General features: G+C 39.1%; 1 protein-coding gene across 3 annotated transcripts in view; it reads right to left on the reverse strand.

Annotated features, from left to right (window-relative positions):
• The window catches only part of FGD4 (FYVE, RhoGEF and PH domain containing 4), a 142,621-nt gene that overhangs the window by 32,384 nt on the left and 83,278 nt on the right, over positions 1 to 26,959 (reverse strand). For 2 of the 3 annotated variants that reach the window (XM_060776796.2, XM_060776797.2), the window contains exons 2-3: positions 14,893 to 15,051; positions 3,554 to 3,734 (exon numbers count right to left, since the gene is read on the reverse strand). In XM_060776796.2, coding sequence (XP_060632779.2) covers positions 3,554 to 3,734; positions 14,893 to 15,051 — 340 coding nt within the window. Of the gene's footprint in view, positions 1 to 1,383; positions 1,458 to 3,553; positions 3,735 to 14,892; positions 15,052 to 26,959 lie in introns of those variants that run through there. The other variant, XM_060776798.2, reaches the window with a different exon arrangement.

A 26,959-nucleotide genomic window follows, 5' to 3' on the forward strand; every position in this document is an offset into this window, starting at 1 on the left:
TATACATACACCTATGCAGTAAAAAAAAACATACTCCTGCTCTATAAAAATAACAACTGCCTCATAATAAGTACCACAATAATGTAGTTCACTAATTGTTCATATATCACAGAGGCACAAGTTTTGAATACTAGAAAAACGACTGATATTGATGGGAAATATTGCTTTTCAGCATGTGTGTGTGTGTGTGTGTGTGTGTGTATCTATATCTGTATCAGTGGTTTCCAGCCTTTTTTGGCCAATTGACCAGGGACCATTTTGACCAGGGACCACTGTCCAACATTAGTATCAAAAGGTTACAAATCAGTTTTTGGTCAACTTTAGATTTGGTTTGGTTATCTGGGGTGCTGATTCAGAAAACTGCATTGGATAGACCACATCAACTCTAGTTTCTGATGCAGAACATATGCCATCCAGTAGTCGCCATCTGCTCACCCACAGAAAACCATATTTAGTACTCTAGAGCTGATGTGGTAGTAGTAAATGTTTGTGGGTAGTCAGCCTCTCCCCTCCTGACATCCCAATTGTCTCGGCACTGTAAGAGGATTACATGCGACAGGTTGTTCTCGTTGCCACATGTTTTCGAGGCAACAGTGTAGTAATGGTGAGATCGTGGGCCACCATATTTTAGTTCTTGTGGAGCACTGGTGGTCCACGGACCACAGGTTGGGAACCACTGTGTGTGTGTGTGTGTGTGTGTGTGTGTGTAAAAGATTCTGTGTTTACACTAGTCAACATGATTCTTTGAACTCCATATGAAATATTATCAACATAAAGAGTGTCCTATAATAACCCACTTTGAGTCTCCTTTGTGAAGAGAAAAAGCAGGGTATAAATAAATATAATAACAGTAATAATATTTCACAATTGTGAGAGCTGCTCATGGTTCCGTGTAGTTCCTCCAGCCAGCAGAAACAGCTGAATAAGCTAGGATCCTTCCCTCCATAGCAAATAAGAGAACAAAACTTCTTTAGCTGTAATTTGTGAGCTCTAATTCCGCAAATAAAAGTACCTGTAGCATCAGCTGCTGATGTGTAAAGCTCTTTTACAAAATAATTCTGAAGAGCAAAATTATCCCCCTGCAGATTATCTCCATCCTCTTACATATTTTAAGTATTACTTCCACCCATACCCCTGAGATTCCCTCTCCTTGTACACTCTTTAACTTCCATTTTCTTCTTCCAAAAAATACAGCTGGACATACATCCTTAAATATTTTATTTTATTTCCATCTTTTTTTAGAAAAAATAGGTTTGTTAATTAAAGAAACTCTATGCAACATGGACTTGCTACCTATCTCAGAAAGTTTCCTGGCAAGGAAAAACACTTGTTATATTTTTATAAAAAAAACAGTAGTGCTACCAGGATATAATAAACAATTACCCTTGTGTCTTTGCCATCAACAGCTTACACGTCCATTCGTTTAGATTGTGTGTTGTATCAGATACAGTATGATCCCTGTATAGGGGATGGATATGCAAAGGTGTGGATAATACGGGCAGTCCCCAAGTTACAAACAAGATAGGTTCTGTAGGTTTGTTCTCAGTTAAATTAGTCTGTAAATCAGAACAGGCACATTTTAAAAGTAACTCCACCCAACTATATATTAGCTGTGGATAGCATAGGAAAGGGTTAATCCTGCTGTGCTGTTTGTTTTGTTGTCTGTTTAGGAGATTTCACCTCACTTTTTGTCCCTATAACCATTGGATTTTTTTAAAAATGGCTAATTGTGGAAACAAAGTTAAGTGATTCAGCCTCATTGGAAACATGTTTATGTCACAATAAATCTTCCAGGGGTGAATTGTGCTTCCTAGGGGTCGATTTCTCTCGCTCCCTGTTGTCTCACCCTTGTTCTTAACTATGAGTTGTTTGTAAGTCAGATGTTTGTAACTTGGGGACTACCTGTAGTGAACCCTATTGAAATGAAGGACCTCACGCCCAAGAATACCATAGTTTAATGATTTAGAAAATGCCTAGAGAGGAATATTTTTGGATGTGGGTAAATGAAACCACATAGTCCTGTTGGTATGGCCATCATATTGTAAATTATACTGAAGGGATGGCGAACCTTTTAGAGATAGAGTGCCCAAACCGAAGTGGGTAGGGTGGACACTCAGGGGATGGTGTGCAGGGGGTGTGGGTAAGAGAGCAAGTGGGGGGCAAGTGAGTAGGCAAATGGGGGGTGGGGGGTGTTATTGTATTATGCTGTCATATATTTGCTTTGTATGGCAGATGTGGATTTGGACTTTCTACAATGGTTCCAAATCCAGGATTTTTGATCCCAAAACAATGTGTGACAGGCTGAGGTTCCAATACTGGGCTGGCTTTCACACTGCGATAAAATAGGGTTCACCCTATGTGTGTATTTAGTGTTACATGAACCTTCTACTTCCTGCTTCCATTTTCAAAAAAGTATCATTTCTTCCAATTGGGAATTATGGCTTGTGTTATGATTTATCTGAACAAGCCAGGATAAGAAATGGTATCTTTAAGCTGGCTCCTTAAAATAAATCATAGTTAAAACCAGCCAATTTGTTCCTGTTTATACAGATCAAAGTGAGGCAACAGAAGCTCATGCTTTAGATTAGTGGTTCCCAACTTTTTTTTTTTTTTACCAGGGATCACTTGAACAAGGACCACTTTGTCCAGGGACCACTCTTTAATATTAGTACCAAAAGGATTGCGAATTTGTTCTTGGTCAACTTTAGATTTGGTTTGGTTATTTTGGGTGCCGATTCTGAAAATTGCATTGAATAGACCACATCAGATCTAGTTTCTGATACAAAACCTATGAGATCCAGTAGTCACCATCTGCCTGCCCACAGAAAACCATATTTAATAATCTAGAGCTGATGTGATAGCAATAATCTTTCATAGGTAGTCAGCCTCTCCCCTCCCAACAACCCCGTTGCCTCGGCACTATAAGAGGGTTTTATGAGACCAGTCATTCTAGTTTCCGCATGGTTTTGCGGCAACAGTGTAGTAATAGTGAGGCCACTGACCATATTTTTGTTCTTGGTGACCACTAGTGGTCCACAGACCACAGGTTGGGAACCACTGCTTTAGCTCTTTCCAGCTCAAGGGGCAAGTGGGGGGGGGGGGACAATTACAATAGTGTTCCTAAAATTAGCAGGGTTATTTGGGGGGGGGGGTACTTTTGCTGATCTAAAGCTGCAATGATATTAATTGCACAAACATGGACAAAAATGTCCATTTTCCTTCTGAATGACATAGACAATAAAATTGAATTTTCATATAAACTTCGGTATTGGGCTAGACAGATACTGTACAAACTGATCACTGGGTTTTTGTTTTCATACAGAAAAGAGGGGTCCAATTTCAATTAAGATAACATTTTGAGTCGCCTAAGGGTTGAGAAGGGCGGTATACAAATATAGTAAATAATTTTTTTCCACCAAAATCTTATTAGAACAAACATTGTAACAGCTCCCTATATGCTGTGGTAAAAAGGGAACACAGACCATTCCTTCATTCATGACCACTTGATCTATTATTAACCTGTAACCTAGAAATAAAAATGAAACATGTTTACCTGCCTCCTTCAAAATGACTGATGAGATCAGACACTTTACTACTTTTTTCTTTTGACACACAAGAAGAGGTAGGAGTAACTTGCTCCATTCTTGACTTCGTGGGATATAAAGCTTTATGCCTAGGGGACTGGTGGGCAATGGATGACTGTGAGTTCTGCAGATGTAATGGCTTTGGAGGCACTGCAAGAAAAAGCAACACACACTAAACTGAATTTCATATTTTAGGAATGTCACACATCAATGCTGTTCAAACCCAATAATACCCCAAAAGTTCTATGGGATTTTTATGCCCTTTTCCAAGATCACCAGATTATCTAGATTTCTGTTTCTACTGAGGGGCTTTGCCATGATAAAAAAAAAACCAAGAAAGCAGTCCTCTTTCCATTCACACTTGTAGAAACTTATATATAAATGAAATGGGAACACAAGCAGTACTTTCAAGCGTTATATCACTAATAAACACTATGACATAGGTAACAGAAAAGGTTCTTCTAGATTTTGCCACAGCAGGGTCTTTGTGGGTGAGAAAAATCAGTTTCATTTAGCACCACTTGTTTTTATTCTAACCAAAGTGTTTCTTTCTTTGCCCCTCAAATGATCCCACCCTTCCTCCTTTAACCACACCTCTTGCTTCTTCCTACTGTGTATTTTGTCAAACAAGACTCCTAAAATTTCTGAAAATGAAAATTGATCTCATTACCCCTTTAAAAACAGATTGGACTTCAGACCACAATAATAAACACACAAGGCCAGCATCAATAATAGATACCCAAGACCCAACCTTGTATTATCTCCATTCCCCACCAAAAATTGTAGTTAGCTGCTGACTTTTTACACCAAACCATGGTGGCATCTGCATTCAACAAGGTCTCCTTTTCCAGTCCTAAAGTAGGAAAACATTTTCCTTCTGGGATATAGGGAAGGGAGCGTGCATGACAGCATGGCAGATGAAGAAAGCAGGCAGTCCCCAAGTTATGAACAAGATAGGTTCTGTAGGTTTGTTTGGAAGTCAGAACAGGTACTTTTTTCAGAAGTGAATTTCCCTTCTTAGGGGTAGATAATTTTTTTTCAGGAGTGAATTTTCTCCTGAGAAGTAGAGTTCTCTCACTTCCTGTTGTCTCACTCCCATTCTTAACTATGAGTTGTTGGTAAGTCAGATGTTTGCAACTTGGGGACTGCCTCCATATGACTAGAATGTGTGTACAAGAGAGCACATGTGTGCATGATGTGTTGTCATGAACTCTCACTCATGCTGTCCGACTAAGTCCTGACATAGAGCACATGGCCTTTGGCCAAAAGGGAGGACAGGATACTGCAAGGACATATGAACCCACCATAAAAGTCAATTGCCCCGAGGTGGGAGCAAGGGAGCTCTGGTATGTGGAAAAGGCGCCAGGGCCTTTTCGGTGATTTATGGTGTTATAGCTTAGAGCCTATATACATAGGCAGATCTGTTAGGTGCTTGTATTTCGAACAATAAAGAAGCATGGTAACTTTAGTCACTGTGTGTTTTGGCATATTTCTTTCAAGTGAAGTCTAACCCATAGCAACACATAACAACCTCTGAGGAAGCTTGCCAAAGATACAGGCAAAACGTCAGGAGAGAATGCTTCTAGAATATGGCCATATAGCCCAAAAAACCTACAACAACCCATAACAACACATTTGGAACAAAGAAACCTCACAATTTCTATGTACACAAGAATAGACGTTTGTCCAAGCGAGTGTGGATTTGAAGAATGTTGTTGAAGTTATTAAAACATTGGAGTAGGTGGAGGACACTTTACTGCTTGGCCACCAAGGACCAACAAAACAAATGTTCTGGGCCGCTTTAGTAACTGTGCATTCCTTAGTTCCTAGGCTATTTCCATTCTTCCCTGCATCTTTGTTGCAAACATTGCAAATGTGTCACATAAAACACAGACAGACAACAAAATGCATTACAGGAGTGCTTCTCAACCTTGGGTCCCCAGATGTTTTTGGTCTACAACTCCCAGAAATCACAGCCAGTTTACCAGCTGTTAGGATTTCTGGGAATTGCAGGCCAAAAACATCTGGGGACCCCAGGTTGAGAACCACTGCATTACAGGATTAAGGTAAGACATGTGAGCACATTAAATAACATGGTTTGAATTTGGAATAGCCAGCTTCTATATAAAACATATGACTAATATTTCTTGATGATGAAGACAGAACACACAGTGATTCAGTTGTGGAGGAAAATGTTCTGAATTTGTTCTGAGATAATCAAACCATTACTAATAAAGAATTATCCGCTCTCGACTGACTGACTGCCAATTAGATATTGTTTAATTTGTAAGTGTATCTATGTTCCCCAATTGAAATAAATACACCATTCCATTAAAATTGAGTCGCCGATTGGCTGAGAAAGGTGGTATGCAAATACAGTAAATAAATAAATAAATAAATAAATAAATAAATACTCCTTTTTAATCTTTGACAAATAGGGTGTTTCAAGTATGAGTGAGCAGCTGACATTTTGGCAGATATGGAAGTAAGAGATGAGAGGTGCAGACCAGTGTCAAAACCTAAACAAGTTTTAAGAAGACATCCCATACTTTAGGGCAGTTTTCTGAACATTACTGTCCCTAGATGTGTTGGAGTCCCACCATCCCCAGGCAAGAAGTGACTTATGGGTTTTGTTATCCTCCCGGATAAAAATAAAAAGGAAATTAAACTCTAAAATGGCAAGCATATCTCCCTCTATGAATCACCTCAGAGTTTAAGATCGTTGGCGGAGGTCCTGCTCTTGATCCCGCCACCCTCGCAAGTGCGGTTGGCAGGGATGAGAGACAGGGCCTTCTTGGTGGTGGCCTCCCATCTGTGGAATGCACTCCCCATTGAAATCAGGGTGACTCCTTCTCTCCTCCCCTTCAGGAAGAAACTCAAGTCTTGGCTTTGGGACCAAGATTTGGCCAACTGGCTGAGCAACAACTGTAATGACTTTTGAGAATTGTCAATTAAGAGACCTTGGACTGGAACTCTGGACCATGATTTGGATTTGCAGAGTCAGACTTGGTTGTGTTAATATTTTAAGAGCCAATATTTTAATGTATTTTTATTGCATTTTAATGAATTTTACTGCTGGTGACCTGTTTGTGTTAACTGTTGTGCTTTAACTGTTTCTTTGTCAGAATCTAGAGACTGCCAATTGTAAGCCATCCTGAGTCCCCCTCCAGGGGTTGAGAAGGATGGGATACAAATGCTCTAAATAAATAAATAAACAAGCAAATAATAAACCAATCTGTTATTGGACTGTCAAATGAGTTACCCCTTCCTCCTAGATCCTGCATTAAAAGAAGGCTTGCAGAAATATAAGAGAGAAATAAAAGATCAAAAACGGATAATTGGAAGGACAGCTTTTACTGGTACCATATTTTTCTCGGAACTGTCATAATAGCTCATTATAGCTATATATTTCACTCAGTGTTTTTCAATGTGCTTTAACATCCACCTACTTGCTGTTGTGGTCTCCCAGTCATCTTCTACTCTATGTTTTCCCTAGAACTGACAGGCAGATTTAGGCCAATGAACATCAGATAATTGCCATAAAATTGAACAGCCAGCTTACAGGGAGATGATAAATCTGTTAAGAGGGAGGGAGGGAAGCTGAGACTATCTGTCTGAGGAATAAGGAGGATAGGGAATTATTATGGGGAATATGACCATGAAAGAGGAAATAACTTAGATGGGATTAACGACGATAAGCAAAGGCAAACAACTTGAGCATAGTGAAGACTACTGGAAGCAATGTTCCAGAACAAATGCCAAAATCAAATAATTCAAATGTGTAGATATTGAGATATCCACTCCCTTACTTATGAATGGTGCAGCAATGCAGATATGGCATCTGCATTTGAGACAGCAAAGCTGGTGAAAGGAAATCAAAACTGTCTGCCTTGTAGAAAACAGAAGCATCCTACATGGTTATAAATTAAATATTAAGTGGAAAAGTAAGAATCGCCTGCTCTTTTTGGGTCCCGCCTGCTGTATTTCCGATGCCACTTGCCTGGAGATACTTCCTAATTATGAGCCAGGTGCCAATCATGATTCACAAAAGGCAGTCCTTTGGAGAGGGACAATTCTGCTAATCAGGACTGACTCAGCATCAAACTGGAGGGAAATTATTTTCTCAAGCAGAGACTGAGGTGATAGTGGGTATCAGAACCATAACATACTTTAGTACTGTGCATTATTTGGGGACTGATGTAACTGTGAGAACAGGGTAATGAGAAGGAGGACCATCGTCCTGAGATATCTAGGCTCAAAACAATATAGAAATCTAGTGTCATATTTTCAAAATGTCCACAGGAGACCATCTTCTATTCCAAGGACTACATAGCTCAACAAAATATATATATATCTTCATGTCTTGGGCTTTAGGCCTGATACTGGAGTTATTTGGGATGCAAATTACATTGGGCAGATTGCATCAACTCTAGTTTCTTGTATATGGTTGCATTTTTTAATTAAATTTTAAATTTTGGTGTGAAATATTTAGATTTTTATTTAATATACTTTTTAAAATTTGAATACATTGCCTTCATGCTTAAATGGTTAATTTAAACACTGATGGTTTTATGGGTAAGCAGAGTAAAAAGTGGTAGATGACATGTGTTCTGTATCTCAAAAACTAAATGCTATAGGGGAAAACTGGTGCCATTTTTGGAATCTGCAGGTCAAATATACCCAGAAATGGGTCTAACATTTGAGGCATCAAAATATGTGTTGGCCAGTGTTATAAAAAGTGCACATTGTTCTAGTATTTTACTTACTGTATATGCTCAAGGATAAGCCTAGTTTTTCAGCCCTTATTTAGGCTGAAAGTCCCCCTCTGCTCACAGTCAAGTCAAATTATTTATTATTTTACTCTGTCAATATTATTATTTTTATAACATTTATTGTATTGTTGGAGGCTTTCATGGCGGGAATCAATGAGTTGTTGTAGGTTTTTTCGGGCTATATGGCCATGTTCTATAGGCATTCTCTCCTGACGTTTCGCCTGCATCTATGGCAAGTGTCCTCAGAGGTTGTGAGGTCTGTTGGAACTAGGAAAATTGGATTTATATATGTGTGGAATGTCCAGGGTGGGACAAGGAACTCTTCTCTGCTGGAGCTAGGTGTGAATGTTTCAACTGACCACCTTGATTAGCATTTGAAGGCCTGGCTGAGCCTGGGGAAATCTTTTGTTGAGAGGTGTTAAGATGTGCCTGGTTGTTTCCTCTCTGCTGTTTTGCTGTTGTAATTTTAGAGTTTTTTTAATACTGGTAGCCAGATTTTGTTCATTTTCATGGTCTCCTCCTTTCTGTTGAAATTGTCCACATGCTTGTGGATTTCAATTGCTTCTCTGTGTAGTCTGACATGGTGGTTGTTGGAGTGGTCCAGCATTTCTGTGTTCTCAAATAATATGCGGTGTCCAGGCTGGTTCAACAGGTGCTCTGCTATGGCTGACTTCTCTGGTTGAAGTAGTCTGCAGTGCCTTTCATGTTCCTTGATTTGTGTTTGGGCGCTGCATTTGGTGGTCCCTCTGTAGACTTGTCCACAGCTGCATGGTATAAGGTAGACTCCTGCAGAGGTAAGAGGATCTCTCTTGTCCTTTGCTGAACGAAGCATTTGTTGGATTTTCTTGGTGGGTCTGTAGATAGTTTGTATGTTGTGTTTCCTCATCAGCTTCCCTATGCGGTGAGTGGTTCCCTTGATGTATGGCAAGAACATTTTTAATCAGAGTTGGGCAGTCTTATCTTAAGCCAAAGTGTTTTATGTAAATATTCTAAAACATTTAATGTACTGATGCCCCAATTAATGTAATTTTATTGGTATATATTTTTATTTTGAAATTTTATCAGAAGCTGCTGGATTTCCCACCGTAGGCTTATACTTGGAGTCAATATGTTTTCCCAGTTTTTTGTGATAAAATTAGGTGCTTTGACTTATATTCAGATAGGCTTATACTCAAGAACATACGATATATTCCACAAATCTTTTAAATCAGGATCAAGTAACCAATAAAGATTATTCCTTCCACTTTCTTGAGGTGATGTTGAACCATATACATGTGATTCAAATATATAAACATAGTAAAGGTTCGTCCTGTGCCTTGTTTTAAGGACAAACACAAAGATTGGGTTCCAAAGATAAGTTAATTTATGGAAGAAAGTTTACCATCCACTCCTCCATCCTAAACACCCTGAATTATAATAAATAAATAAATAAATAAATAAATAAATAAATAAATAATTTATTTATTTATTTATTTATTTATTTATATACCGCTCTATCTCCACGAGGGGACTCAGAGCAGTTCCCAGGTAAAAAACACAGAACATACAAAGTAAAAACAACATAACCACAAGATTAACAAAACAAAATATGCATAAAAATTGTCGCCATAACACACACATACTAAAAGTAATCCTGCCTATTCAAGGAAATTTAAAAAAATTAAAAGCCCGGGCCAAGATTTGTGCAAGCCCCAAAATTCTAGGGGACCCGGGAATTAAATGCAATGCTATGGCAGGCAACAATAATATCTCATACTTGATATGGGATGTGTGTGCAAAAGGCCTGTTGAATTTCAGGGAATTCTTTCTTCCCATTGTAGCAGCTCCCCTAACATTGCTGGAAGTCTCACCCATGCTTTGGAGAGGGACTTTGGACATTACAGGAAGGAGCAGAAAAGAAGAGAGAGGAAACATTTCTTTTGTCAGACTAGAATTTCAACTGCACTCACTGAAATGGTTAAATCATGAGGAAATTTACTCCCAACTTCTCAATTTCTAATTGCCTTGTTTATTAGAGCCTCCAGCTAGTTATTACTCACTCTTTTCAGTTCAAATCTGCGAGATTTGTTGCTTTAAGTGACAAACAATATGTAAAATAAATGTGAAAAAGACTGACTGCTGGAGCTGATTCTTTTTTCAGGGATTTACTCTCCCATGCTGGGTCTCACGAATGGCATATAATAGTGCAATTGGTTTCCAGAGATTTAAGCTGCTTTTCAGAAAGAAACCAAGCACCAAATAGCACTCTGAAAAATCAGGTCAGAGTCCTTTGTTATCTGCCAGCACAAACCTCAAGTAGGAGACAGACTGAAAATTTTCCACTCCATTAAAGACAGATCCTTGAACATATGGCCAGAAAGAAGAATGAAAGGAAACATTCTAACTTTTCTTTGATCTGTAAGCTAGAGAAAAATTTAGTGCTAAGCAGCAACAAAATATAAGTATGCAATCTCATTTTCTATCTCACCAAATTTTGTTCAAAATTCTAAGTACCATCTGAAATTATATGCATCTTTTACCACATTTCAACAAGTATAATGTGGATTATGAGAGAACTGGTCACACTACACACTAATTTCAACTCCAGTTGATAATGTGTTTTCTACACAATTAATACAATACTCCAAACAGGCTTTATTCAGAGGAATATGAGCATATAAATACTAATTTCAAGGAAACAAAACAAGGGTCTTTTTATCTATATCTATACTTTCTGTCTATATCTGTATTCTTCTTGATTCCATTAAAACAATTTACTGTGTTGGCCATAAGGAAAAATCCAAAATCCCATATTTGCATCCTTAAAATGCCCAACAAAGGGCAAGATCTGAAAATGTGCAAAAAGTCCTGATCAAGAAAAATGTTATGCAACATAGTGGAAATGTTAATGAGAACTGACCTAATGCTGAAGTCCTGGTAAACACATAATATGGGATGAGTAAGGAAGAGTTTAAAGGCATTCAAATGAGACTCTAGCAGGTGATATGATCATTTTAGTTTTTCAACTACAACACAAGAAAGACTCTAACCTAGAAAATACACCAAGCTATGGAATGACTCTAGCAAAAGTAAATATAGTCCTGAATTTTAGTACACCTAGTTTTTAATGTTATTGATGCCGAACATTATAAGATATAGAGGAAAGTCCTTCTCTTCACACCAAGAGTAATAATGCTACTCATTTCTATCATGAAGTCATTCAATACGGCAGCTACAACAACCACAACAGTCTTTCACAGATCACACATTACAAAACACTTTTGAATAAAGTAAATTCACTCATTTAGCTCCTAGTCCCAAAGTTGGTAACAGAAGCACACTTTCTCTTGAATAAAAATAAAAAGGATGCCTTCCACTTGTGCTGCATGCCTTCAAGTTGACTACTGATGTATGGTGACCCCTCAATTTCATAGGGTTTTCTTGGGCAAGGAAAATTCAAACCTAGTTTTGCTAGTTCCTTCCTCTGAAATATAGCCTTCAGCGCCTGAGATTTGGTGGCAGTCCCCCATCCTACTATTGACTAGGGTTTTGGTTAGCACATGGGATCTAGTGTCTTTCTGGTATTCAGGCCTAAATATTTTAAAATGCAAGCCTTTTGGGATGTAAGAATTGAAGAACTATCAGAGAGGAATTGACTCCACATTTCTCCACAAGTCACTCTTTTGAATGTACCTTATGTTAGAAAGAAGATGACTCAAATGGACCTTCACAAAGACACCACATCTTTAAAAAGCCAGGTGTTATAATTCTGTCTTTTCAGGAGTTACAGCTCTGAGCTCTCTCTTTCCATCAAGTCCACAGTTTGACACTGAGATGAAACAGATACTTTTGCAGAAGAGGTGCCTGGTGCAAGCATGTTAGATTTTGATAACAGGAGGGATCAAACAATTTTATTGATTAGCCAGTTGGCCTTATCAAAACTAACAGTGATAACAGGAGGGAGTGAATGATCAAACTGATCAAAATATTTTGGGGAAATACCTGGCTGTGACACCTGTTCCCTAATAGAGAATGGCAAGATGAACGTCAACTCAGAGAACAGTGAGCCTTTGGTATCTACTGGAGTTGGGTTCCAGGATATCAAAATGTGTGGATGTTCAAGGTCCATTATATACAATGGTGAAGTAAAATTGTGTCACTTATATAAAATTGAAAAATCTAAGCTTTGCTTTTTTTTAGAAGGGAGGTGAATTATTTTCAAATTGTGAATGGTTGCATATGTCAATCTATAGAGCATGTGGATAGGAAGGGCCATCTTGAACTCAGAAGTCAATCATCATCATCATCTTTCCAGTTTAATTCCTGGAACCATGTAATGGAAATTCCCAGTTTGTGGGCAAAATGCTTGAGAGTTCTTATATGTCTAGCCAAAAGATAAGTTGGTGGTAACAAAGGACAGGGTATTTTCTATGGATGAATCCCACTCATAGCATGCTCTCTCTGGAGAGATTAAAGCAGGGATTCCATTTGAATGCCAACGATTTTGTACATTGGGTTCAAGCCTGCTAGCTAATATGCTTATTGATTGCATATTATGTGATTTTTAAAGGAATGGTTTGCTAGAAAATCATCCCATGCAGGGAAAATCATCCCTGCATCTATTAGAGCAGAGGAGAAATGTTTAAATACTTAAATTAATAAAATAAAGAAGCAGGAAAAGGTTGCAATGAGCTAACATCCTTTGGTAGGTACACTTGCGTAATAAACAGATGTAACTATCTACTTCTAACATGTTATTTTTTAAAGCTTCTGTTCTGAAATCTGTTTCTGAAGCAGCTTGTATTGCTTGATTAAAAGGTAAAATAGGCTTGGCATTTATAAAAACCAAATATCACATTCTGCTCTACTGACAAGGTATGAGGAGTACTGCCAATGGAAATTCGTCCCACTCACACACATCATCACTAAAGGACAGAATGGCAGATTTGTCTTTATGCCATGTATTTCTTCTGCCACCCTGCAATCCAGAGAAAAAGAAAAAGAAACCCTAATCCAAATAAGTGTGGGTTAGCTGTCATATTGTCATAAAACCAGCAATTCCACTGAATCTTGATGAACCTGTTCTAAGCTTTACTTCAGATTATAAGTACTGCATACAGCTGTCTCAAACAGTGCATACGTACAGGAAGACATACACCATTTCCTAGATGAACTGCAGTTACCTAGAAACTAGGATATTGCTGATTGCCATTAAATTACCTAACCTCTGGTCCTAGCATACAAGAAGCAAGATATTCCTAGAGTGGTATCATCTTTAGGATGGTGTTAGGTTCTTCAACACAATCCTATGGCAACTTCTAGGGGAAGCATACCAGAGCCTCGCCTATGGTATGGACAAGAAGTGAAATTACATATATGGGTTCCAAGGTTATAGGGGCCTTACTGTATTTATTAGGTTTTTCATGGAAAAACACTTAAATTTGACTGAACAAACTGAAATAAAAAGGACCCAGATGAGAAAGACAAAAGGTTTTCCGTTCACAATATTACTATCTTCACTCTACTTGTAAACCGTTCCATAAATTATACTGAATGGCAGTCACAGAAACATATCTGAAAAACACTTTCTGATTCTCTTGGAATTCTTGTATCTTAAGAGCAATATTTTCATCTCAGGACCTTTTTGTGTGTGTCAGGAGCGACTTGAGAAACTGCAAGTTGCTTCTGGTGTGAGAGAATTGGCTGACCGCAAGGACGTTACCCAAGGGACACCCAGATGAGCGAAGCCTCCCACCATCCTTGTGGGAGGCTTCGCTCATGTCTCTGCATGTGGAGCTGGAGCTGACAGAGGGAGCTCATCCATGCTCTCCCTGGATTCGACACCCAGACCTGTCGGTCTTCAGTCCTGCCGGCACAAGGGTTTAACCCACTGCACCACCGGGGGCTCCTATTTCAGGAACTAAAAGGTAGAGACACCATATTCTAGAACTGCCTCCAAGGTCGGAAAGGTAAGATTCTAAATTCTAAATTTGCTATACATTTCCAATTGGAACACATCAAAAAAATTTAGTTTTAAGTATTATAGAGCAGTGCTCCCTAAACTGTGGGTCTCAGCCCCAAATGGGGTCCCCTTACCTTGATGGAAGAACTGGCAACAGTAAAAGATTTCTGAATGCCATTCATTTACACCACTGCAACAAAATGCAGTGTTTCCAGTGGAATCTGCAAAAAGGAAAATCAGCTAGCCTTGCAAGTGCTGATTTATTATCAGTAAATGTTTGATTTTTATTTCTCTTTTACAGACCTATATACGTGGGGTCACGGGAAAATTCTCAGATGGAAATTGGTCGCAAATTGAAAAGTTTATAAAAAGCCCTGCTATGGAGAAGCCAAACACCAATACGATCTCAACACTTTCTATTTCTAATACAGTGTATTAAATATTTCATGCTAGTATGTGCTTATCTTCAAATATTCCAAGTGAGCAGTTATATTTTATTTATCCATAGTATCATTTGAAGTGCAAAATATACCGTATTTGATTCAAGCCATAGCCTGAGGTTCAGAGGTAGGTGCAGAACAGAGTTGTGACTCACCTTGTGGTTTTGGATGTGAAGTTGGCCGTGGGGAGTGCTTAACTGGCAAGTTTCCATTTATCCCCTGTGCCACTTCATAGCCAATGCCTGGCTCATATAGCCTAGCTGTGCTGTTTGCTGAGCAGAGTGGAGTTAGGATCTTTGGACATGTGCTACCACCTGGAAAGACAAAAAAACAAAGGTGGACATGTGTGACGGAACAGATAAAAGTTTTCAAGTAATCTAAGGAGCAACTCAACATTGTTGAGTGTTCTTGCCATACATCAAGGGAACCACTGACCGCATAGGGAAGCTGATGAGGAAACACAACATACAAACTATCTACAGACCCACCAAGAAAATCCAACAAATGCTATGTTCAGCAAAGGACAAGAGGGATCCTCTCACTTCTGCAGGAGTCTACCATGTACCATGCAGCTGTGGACAAGTCTACATAGGGACCACCTGACGCACCAAACACGAATCAAGGAACATGAAAGGCACTGCAGACTACTTCAACCAGAGAAGTCAGCCATAGCAGAGCACCTGATGAACCAACCTGGACACAGCATATTATTTGAGAACACAGAAATGCTGGATCACTCCAACAACCACCATGTCAGACTACACAGAGAAGGCACTGAAATCCACAAGCATGTGGACAATTTCAACAGAAAGGAGGAAACCAAGAAAATGAACAAAATCTGGCTACCAGCATTAAAAAACTCTAAAATTAGAACAGCACAACAACAGAGAGGAAACAAACAGGGACATCTAATTACCTCTCAACAAAAAATTGCTCCAGGCACTGCCAGGCAATCAAATGCTAATCAAGGTGATCAGTTGAAACATTCACACCTAGCTCCAGAAGACAAGAGTCCTTTGTCCCACCCTGGTCATTCCACAGATATATAAACCCTTTTTCCTAGTTCCAACAGACCTCACTACCTCTGAGGATGCTTGCCATAGATGCAGGCGAAACGTCAGGAGAAAATGCCTTTAGAACATGGCCATATAGCCTGAAAAAACCTACAACAACCCAACTCAACATTACTTTATTCTTCTAATACTCTTATCAAGGTACGAATACTTAAGTAAATATCAGTTCTGCAGGCACTTGAAAGATTATATAATTTGGTGGAACTGGAAAGTAGACATGGCTTTAGAGATGCTTCTGGAACCAGATACTTCTAATTCTCTGTGGACAGGAAATTCTAAAAATGTGTAGAAAAGCAAAAACCTAACACGTTCATATTCCTTTCCTGTAATTCTGTAGAAGAAACAGAATGTATGGCACAACAACTGCAAAAAACTTTAAAAGTCATGATAGATGATTCTGGGATATTTTTTTATTATCAATAGTCAGCATTTCTATAATGGAACATCAAAGTGATTTGGGTGACAATTTTAGTTTTAATGACTCCTCTTACAATGTGTCTTATGTGTGTGGTGGAAGAAACAACATTTAAGATTTTAACTACTTAAGCCAAAATTTAGTCATACACATTCCCTTCTCCACTCCAAACTGCAGATCATAGTTTTGCAAATGTTTCAAACTGCAATGACAGGGGAAAAAATCCAATTACATCAATTCTGCTAAGGGAATATTTTAACAACCTTAAGAAGAAGTACTTGGTTTTTTTCTCGAAGTGACAACTCCAACACAGCTGTAAAAACGGAGATGAATATTGTCAATGACACACTGTGAGAACAGCTGCAGAAATTGGCCACCTGTATTCACAAGAGGATAGTGCAAATGTAGACCCTGTTTGCCAATAGTAATGTCAAGAAACGTGGCAGGTTATTATAGAGGATGACACATGGTACCATGTTGCACAAGAGTTAGAATTAAAATGGAATGGTCTAGATATCTTATGGAAACAAAGTACAATGATAAAGATCCTGATATGTTACTATGATATGATGATGAAGCGGGTTGAACCACTGAGCTGCTGAACTTGCTGACCAAAAGGTTGGCAGTTCTAATCTGGGGAGCAGGGTGAGCTCCTGCTGTTAGACCCAACTTAAGCCAACCTAGCAGTTCAAAAACATGCAAATGTGAGTAGATCAATAGGTACTGTTCCGGTGGGAAGGTAACGGTGCTCCATGCAGTCATGCTAGCCACATGACCTTGGAGGTGTCTAGGAACAATGCCGGCTCTTTGGCTTAGAAATAGAGATAAGCACCACCCCCCAGAGTTGAACATGACTAGACTTAATGTCAGGGGAAATCTTTACCTGTACTATGTTAAAAATACACTGAATACAAATAGTGTATAAACCACTATGAATACAAAAACCCTACATTGAAATAGCCACAACTAGATAACTTTCTGGCATTTGTAATGAGAAAGAAGGACCAAGTCAGTTCTAATCTCAAAACTGAAATATTCATTTTCTGAATTAGTGTGATGTTTCTCTCTGTGCTTCTATCTACTCTGTGAAGTTTCACTAACAGTCATAATTTATGCCTTTATTTTGTAAAAACAAAAAAGTACTAGGGCAGATGACATTTCCAATGGCCTTTTATCAAAAATAACAATGTGTCAAAGACTTTATGCTGTTTAAAAAAGAAATTTTGCAGTTTAGTAAGCATCTGTTCAAGGAAAAATTAGTAACAGGATATTTAATCATATGTGTAGTCAAGGATTGGATCACTCAGTTCCAAAACACTGATGGCTAGTTCAAACACTTTTTTATCATTTCAGAAGCAACATGAGAAACTGCAAGTCCCTTCTGGCATGAGAGAATTGGTCATCTGCAGAGACATTGCCCAGGGAATGTCTGGATGTGTTACCATCCTATGGGAGGCTTCTCTCATGTCCCCACATGGGAAGCTGATAAATGGCAGCTCACCCTGTCTCGGGGATTCGAACCACTGACCTTCAGTTCAGCAGTTCAGCTGGCACAAGGATTTAGCCCATTGCACCACCACAGCTCCTAGTTCAAACACTGAATTAGTCATGATCACACTTTAAACAGGAATTTAAATATGCACATACCACACAAATACATTTACTAGGAAGAAAGGACTGGAAATAACTCATTGTGGTGCATATACCTTTCAGCAAACACATGTTTATTGCTACAAAATCACCTTTTCATGGGTGCTAGAACTTGAAGGGATTTGGGAATATTTAGGTGGAAAAGGAATGATCCAGAAACTACATGAAAACAACACAAGCATTCATTTCGATTACTCTTCAGTTTTACTGTTTTTACCTCAACAAAAGTGCAGAACGATATTCAACAAGCAATTCTGCAAAAATCATCAAGTTGGACATCTGGATTTGTTTTGTTTTTTAGAGAAAGGAGAGAATAGGTTGGGATGTTTGCAAAGACACATACAGCTGTTCCGATGGGAAATGAAAATGAGCATCTCTGACCTTGTTTTCTAATATAATTTTCCTCAAAACAGCAATATTTGAGTGCACAATATCCCAGCATATATCAAAATATTCTAAATGTGAAGCCATATTTTCTGATTAAAAAGTTGGAGTTGAGCTACAGCTACTTTACACAGTGCATCCAATTGTGCAGCAAGCTCACCAGGAAACTACTCAATAATCCCAAAAGCATTCTGCACAGCAAAGAACAAAAGATCAAAAAGGAAATTCCAAATCTGGAACTATATATACAGAATAGCCCCTTGCACAATTCAGCACTTGACAACATTTCTCCAGGAAAACAACAACAAAAAAACTTTTGTATTATTCAATTTATTTCTCTGAAGGAAAAGAATGTTTCCTACTACAAACCTCCATGGTGGGCCACAACAGAACGACTTTGAGCCCAGACAATAATTTTGTAAATCTACGAGCCACAAACTGAGCTGGGCAGATGAGTCTATTCTTTCATCAAGTCATGTGTGTGGGTTTGCTGCTCCAAACCCACACACATGACACAGTTTTGTTGTAATCTGGAGACTTTCTACTGCTGACTATGATTCAGAATATCCCAGGGACTGCAATGTCAGCAAAGAGAACAGTGATCAAGCATCACATCGGTCTCACAATAGGACCATAGACATTAATCTAAAACACAGAACATTGTTTCTGGGTGCTGTAAAATCAATACATGGATTTTGGTTGAAACATGCCACTGAATTTCTATAGCAAAAAGGCTTTGCCACCATGTCCAGGATGAGATACTGAAGAAGAGATATAATTTACCACATCCTCTCAATGATATGGAACAAAATGCTATCCGCAGTTTCAGAAACAACTCCAATATTGTCATTAAAGAGGCTGACAACGGAGGGGCCATGGTTATCATGAACAAGATTGCTTAGTTACAGAAAGCTGAGACTGGCCAACACAACATTTTGAAGAAAACTATCTATAGATCCTACTAATGAACAACAGAAGTACTCTATCAACTACACAGAGAATTCCCGATGAATGTGCAGAATGGACATACCACAGGAACACCGAACAGGCACTTTCTATCTACTGCCCAAAATACATACAATACAAAATTCAACAATGAATGGTTCAAGCATTTTAACTCTTGCTGTTGGACCATCTGACACACTGTCTGATACACCAAACTATAAGAGGAATATAATACAACAGACTTCTTGAGGAAAATGCAACCCACTCAGTGTGTCAGATAACTCTAATAATAATAGATAGATGACAAGCAGAGGAATAATACCATTGCTCTGATGATCCATTGGAACTTGTGCCACAAATCTCATCGGCCAGTGACAAAGAATTGGTGGGATCACAAGCCTGAAAAGGTTACAGAAAATGAACACATCAAACTACAAAGCCCTAAACGATTCAGGACCTGCCTATCTTTGTGATCGCATCATCCCCTGCGAACCAGCTGGTACCCTAATATCATCAGGAGAGGCTCTTCTCTCGCTTCTGTCATGGTCTCAAGCATAGTTGGTGGGGATGAGGGAGAGGGCCTTCTTGGAGGTGGCTCCCCGTTTTTGGAACTGCCTCCCTAAGGAGATCAGACAAGCACCCACTTTGTTCACCTTTCGTAAGAACTTAAAAACTTGGATGTTCCATTGTGCCATTGATTAGGCAGTTCACCAGAGATCTGGCTCATTCTTCCCTAAGTACCTGCACTTTAGTTCGGCCTACCCCCCACTAATCTCAACATTTTATGGCCAGAGGTACTCCCCCAGCTCTAGGAATTTATTGCATTTACTTGAGCCCAGTTCCCAGCTCTGATTCTCTTTTTCAGCCATGTTATTGTTTTTATGATGTTGTTGCTTGTGTCTGTTTATGATATTATTGATTGATTTTAATGCTGTTATTTTTATCTGTGATTGGGCTTGTCCCATGTAAGCCACTCCGAGTCCTCTTGAGGAGATGGTGGCGGGGTATAAAAATAAAGTTATTATTATTATTATTCTTACTCTGGGACTTTCAACTGTCAGAGTTTTGGAGCACAATAGATCATGTTAAAAAACAAAGTATAGCTTGTCGATGTTACAATGCCAGGCGACAGCAGAATGAAAGAGAAACAACTGGAAAAGCTGACACGATACGGGGATTTAAAGGCCAAACTGCAAAGACTCTGGCACAAGCCAGTCAAGGTGGTCCCAGTGGTGATTGGCACACTGGTTTCAGTGCCAAAAGACCTTGGCCTGCACTTAAATACGATCGGTGCTGACAAAATTACCATCTGTCAGCAGCAGAAGACCACCCTACTCGGATCTGTACACATTATTTGCTGATACATCACAAAGTCCTCGACACTTGGGAAATGTCTAACATGTGATCCAATACAACAGCCAGCATAGTGATCTTGTCTGCTCTGCCATAATCTTGTTGTGTTTCAGATAACTACTACTACTACTACTACTACTACTGCTACTTTATTCTTATATCCTGCCACCATCTTCCAAAAGGGACTTGGGGAGGCTTACAGACAGCACAAAGTGCCGAAAAACAACATAAAAGTCAACACATTATAAAATACAAGGCAAGACATTAAAAAAAACATGCACATATAAAAATGTCAACTTGAACTCAATCAACTTTACTCTAACCACAAGGGACATGGAAACACTACACACCAATATCCTACACAAGAATGGAGGACAAGCCATCATAAATACCCTTCTTTGTGTTCAAACCTAAGCACTAAGAGACCTAAACGTTTCACACCATCACATGGATCAACATGCCTGTACTATTTTACACAGCTGTTTTCTGTTGTAATACCAGGGTCACAATTTTAATCTTTCTGTAACATGTAACACATTGATCTCACCCCATAGTTATGGAATCATTATTTAAAACCTGTGGCATAATAGTCTAACAGTTTGTCAAAAGAAGTAGATTAAAATCCACAAAGGGTCATACTAAAATAAATCAGTTATTATCAAATATGCTGCTAGAGCCTTCCATCCTTTTTATGCTGATAAAGGCTAACAGCTATCTCTTTGAAAACACCTTGTGCTGTGCATATCAACATTTTAATAGCAGGACAAGCATCTGTGTGTTGTACCCTGTTAATCCATGCTTGCTGTATAATTAAATGACCTTGTACAATGAAAGCTGTATATGGGCAACTCTCACAAAGAGAAACTAGCTTAGAATGCAGTTTATGAAATTAACTGGAAGTGTGGAAAGGGCTCTTCTCTTTTTCTTGAACTCTAATCCTGGACGTAACATACTGATTAATTTCAGTCCATTGTGGTTTCCTTTCTTTTCTTTTTATAATCAACAGTTTGGAGAATCTTGCTGAAAGCAAATGCGCGGGCAGAGAGCAAATATTTTCATTTGCATCAAAGTAGTTCCCTGCACTTGGGCACAGGTTCTTAAAATGTGGGTCCCAACTCCAAATGGGGTACATCTAGTTGATTGGTGGGGCCGCAAAATACTTATCCCCTCCTCCGTTAGTCAAAGCAGTGGCTGCTATACAAGGTGGGGCAGGGGGAGCCAAAAGCTGAGCCCAAGTTACTAAGGGAAGAGAAAGAACATAGCACAGGCCACTAAATTGATTTTTTTTAATCATGTCAGAAGCAACTTGAGAAATGTCAAGTCGCTTCTGATGTGAGAGAATTGGCCATTTGCAAAGACATTGCCCAGGGCGTGACCAGATATGTTACCATCCTGTGGGAGGCTTCTCTCATGTCTTCACATGGGAAGATGGAGCTGACAGACTGGAGCTCACCCGGTCTCGTGGATTTGAAACTCGGACCTTCAGGTCAGCAGTTCAGCTAGCACAAGGGTTAAACCTATTGCCCCACCAAGCTAAATGGATAAGGAAGAAAGATGGAAAGAGGAGGAGGAGAGATGGGGAAAAGCAAAGGAGGTATGAAAGAGTGGAGAAAGAGAAGAACCCTGCCAGCTCCTCCATGCATTCATTTCCCCTCCTTCTCCCCAACCCACCCCTTAACTTGAAGGAAATTCATCATTATCATTATTATTATTATTATTATTATTATTATTATTATTATTATTATGTTATTTAAGAATTGTGCTTTAATCTACTCGCAGTGTTTGGCTTGTAATAGGATGAACCCTCTGCAGGCCCGTAGCCAGGATTTTGATTCGGGGGGGGGGGGGGCTGAATCTGAGTGAAAGAGGGTCTACCCTAGCAAACCTTTTGTATCGTTACCCCAATACTTGGTTCTTTTTGGCTTCTTTCAATGCAAACAGGGTATGCTAAGCAACTAGTATGTAAGTGAAACCTCTTGGAGAGGAAATGGCCAGAGTGAAATTAAAACAAGCATACAATGCCCATTTAACTTCAGAGATGTTTGCAACATTTACAACTGAAAACTCATTTTTACACATGGACGAAACCTACGGTACCTCTCTTTGATAAGCCCAAAACAAGGTGCTAGAAAGGAAACAGAAGGAAACTTTGTGGACTTTGAACATGATGTTTTTTGAGAGCTCACCAGGGAGAGGGAGAGAGATGTCCCAAGGCTTAGGTTCCTCCTGCCCATTGTGCAAAGCTGAATAAATTACCAAGATGCTGAGAGGGATCCTCTCACCTCTGCAGGAGTCTACCATGTACCATGTGGCTGTGGACAAGTCTACATAGGGACCACCAAACGCAGCACCCAGACACGCATCAAGGAACATGAAAGGCACTGCAAACTACTCCAACCAGAGAAATCAGCCATAACAGAGCACCTGATGAACCAACCTGGACACAGCATATTATTTGAGAACACAGAAGTGCTGGACCACTCTCACAACCACCAAGTCAGACTACACAGAGAAGCCATTGAAATCCACAAGCATGTGGACAATTTCAACAGAAAGGAGGAAACCATGAAGATGAACAAAATCTGGCTACCAGTATTAAAAAACTCAAAAATTACAACAGCAAAACAACAGAGAGTAAACAATCAGGCACATCAATTCACTCTCAACAAGAGATTCCCCCCAGGCGCTTCCAGGCCATTGAGTGCAAATCAAGGTGATCAGCTGAAACATTACCCTGGTCATTCCACAGATATATAAACCCATTTTTCCTACTTCCAACAGACCTCACTACCTCTGAGGATGCTTGCCATAGATGCAGGCGAAACGTCAGGAGAAAAATTGCCTCCAGAACATGGCCATATAGCCCGGAAAAACCTACAACAACCCACTAAAAATTATTGTTCTCAGTATCAGATGTGAGATCTTAATGATCTTGTTCCTCGTTGTTTCATAAGATCTCTTATAGCTTCTTAGTACATTTGTTGTTGTTTTTTTTTATTCAGCGAGGAAAGATGTTTATGTAATTATATCATCTTTCATTTTATACCCGTCTTGGTTATGACATAGTGTATATCTTAACATTTCCCTATTGTTTCCTGGTGTTCATCTCATCTCATCTCGTGTTGTAATAAAAGATGTTAGACTTCAAGACGCCATGGGGCTCTTTTTGGTTTTAATGTATGCTAGGAGAGTGAGTTATTCAGTTTTAGAATAATAGATACTGCCTGAGGGACCAGAAACAATAACTTCTGCTTCTTTCAATGCAAGTGGGGCATGCTAAACAACTAGTATGGAAGTATCTCATCTATACAGATAATAAAAGTGAAAATGTGTGTATGTGACAGAGGTGTCCACTTACACAGATAGCCTCCAGCCTCCACAAACAGGCTATAGCTCCACGTGCTGAGAAGCCTCCAAAAGCATTCCTTCAACTGACATTGCAGATTAGAACATGTAGACCAACCCCTGCCAATGCCCTCCCCAAACACCAACTACCCAAGGAATGCTTTCATTCAGAGATCATTTCATCCTAGGTGTTCTGTTTTTTTTCTCTCCAGAATGGACATCCCAGGGTTCCTTTCTCTCTCCAAATTTGCATGACCCTGCCTACTGCCTCTCACTTAACCCTTTCCTATCCATTTCTATGGCACACAGAAATTGATCAGCAACTGAACAAGAGGCTTGGGAAGAATTCAGCATGACTTAAAGGAGTTGTAGTTCACCTACATCCAGAGAGCACTGTGAACCCAACCAACGATGGATCTGGACCACACTTGTCACGGAATGACTTGCCTGCGTGGGAGTTGTAGTTCAACCTGTATCCAGAGATATTACCAAACTTCCCAAAACAAACAATACCTTTCTCAAGTAATCCAAGCATCGCCAGATCCCCAAGCTAGAACTGTAATAATGTGTTAAGACTTCACGATGCCACAGGACTTCTTTTGGTAATAATGTACAGTATACTATATACAGAGAAGAGTTATAAAGTTATAGAAAAATATATATTGCCTGAGGTGTCAAAAATGATAACCTGTTGCTAGACACAAGTATTATTCTGCTGCTTAGATTCAAAGCTCCCCTTGTGATATGAGTAATTTAATATAAACATATAAGAGTGTTGTTGATATTTCTCTTCATTTGTATGTCCCAGAAGGTTAGGAGGACAGGAGACACCAAGAAGTGAAAGATAGCTCCAGCTATGCCGTCCCAGAGGGTGGCGGGGGATCCTTCTTTGGAGACTTTTAAACAGAGGCTGGATGGCCATCTGTCAGGGGTACTTTGAATGCAATTTTCCTACTTCTTGGCAGGGGATTGGACTGGATGGCCCAGGAGGTCTCTTCCAACTTTATGATTCTATTATTCTATCTCGTAGCATCCAGGTATCTAGATACCAGATAGATAGACAATTATGGTAAAATGAATGAGGCAAGACCCTAAATTTTTCCGACCTTGCACCTTGCATATAAGCACAGCTCAGTCCTGTATAGATCTGTTCAGGAAAGTATTATTCTGAAGAATTGTGGGATTAAAACAGTAATAATAATATTAACATTACTTTTTATATTTTAATTATGGTTATGTGAATATGAGTACTATTTTCTACCACAAAGAACATTATTCTCAGTTACACTAATACAATCAAGCTGCTTTAATGTTGGTGACATATTTGATATATGTGTCATGTAATTTTAGATAATTCACTCTAGATTAATGAGTTGTGTACATAGGGCTTCTGTATATGACAAAAATGCTGCTGTGTAATATTACTTCATATCAGATATAAAAATATTTGCTGTGGAAAATGTTTGAGGTCATGAATGTTGCCCAAATAACAACCCTAATATACGAACCCTCATTATTATCTTTCAAAAAGATCACAATATAAGGTCATGAAATGGTTTTGGTAAGTTGGTCAGTTTTCAAACTTCCGGTGTTTGTGTGCACTGAAGCATCTTTCTGTGGCATCCTGTTTCTAAAAATATTAAGGCAGTGGTTCAAGCAAATGTCCTGAGAGTAAAGAATATTCATTTTTTTCATTCTTCAAGAACAATATAAAGGCAGACATTTTTTGTACTAGTGCCAAGAAGGCTAGGCATTAATATGAAGTGGCAGAAAAGGGAGGATGGTGAATATGTAACTTGGAATATAGTGATAAAGCTAAGGAGATAACCCACTTCTGTTAAAAGGAAAAAATCGTATGATACAAGGTAAAATGCAGCATCTGCTTCAGTCTGCTTCTTTCACAAACCCCTTAAGCAGAATTGTTTATTTCCTAGAGCACTTGCCTTTCTTAACAGCCACTAGCTTATAAAACACAAGAGAACAGCCAGTCTCTGCTGTGTGTTCACATCACAACACAAAGAATTCAAAGTCCTTTCGGAGGCAAGGCACTTCCCGTTGGTGACCTGACTGGAATTCTTCAGGAAGAGCCTCATAGGTTTAGTTCAGTCCTGCTTTGGGAAGTAATTTACATTTAACATCCTTTAGCTGTGTTAAATCCATCAAAACAGATCTCTGGATTTTAGTAATTCAAGATATGTCTCCAAGATGAATCTGATTTTCAAAAACTTCTATTCATACTCATTGACTGAATCAAAGCAGCTTCAGAAAATTCAGCATGAATGAAATTCTGGACAAGAAAAACCTATTATTAACTTGAAAGTTGTGACAACTCTAATGTATATTTATAAGCCTGGGATTCTTTTGTGTGTAGACAATTTGAATGATGCATTGTTGAAAGCTTTCATGACCAGAATCACTAGATTACTGTAAGTTTTTCAGGCTGTATGGCTATGTTCCAAGACATGGCCATACAGCCCAAAAAACTTACAGCAACCCAATTTGAATGCATTGCTGAAGAAGATATAGTAAGGCTACCTAGGAAGCAAGTGTGATGGTTTACTATTCCAAACCTAATGTATAGAACTAGAAAAGCTTGGTCTATGAAATTTATATTATTGTTAATCATCATGTTGTCTGAGCGTTTACTTTAATCATGGACTTAAAAGGAACCAGTTTGTCCTTTCAGTTTTATGCATCTTCAACCAGTTGGACCCAATCCTAGAGAATCCTAGGATTCTCTCCGGGAGGTAGTTCTTTGTTGATCGACAGACAGCCTCCAAATCTTAAACCTACTATTTAGTTAGAACAGGATGCATAACATGGAGAGTAATTTAGGACCAAGACCCTGACGTGAACCCAGCCCCCAGCTCTGTCCTCACAGAACAATATGACAGGTGCCAAAAACATCACCCACAACACCAGAGATGTGTTTGATTGCTCATTCTCCAAAGTGATATATGCCATTCTACACCAGCAATGATCCTCTACATTTCTATGGCTGAGAATATACAGACTCAAATCTGACATTAGGAATAGCAATACCCAAAACTAGTTGCA

Source organism: Anolis sagrei, chromosome 5, assembly GCF_037176765.1.
Source record: "Anolis sagrei isolate rAnoSag1 chromosome 5, rAnoSag1.mat, whole genome shotgun sequence".
Classification (NCBI taxonomy): domain Eukaryota; kingdom Metazoa; phylum Chordata; class Lepidosauria; order Squamata; family Dactyloidae; genus Anolis; species Anolis sagrei.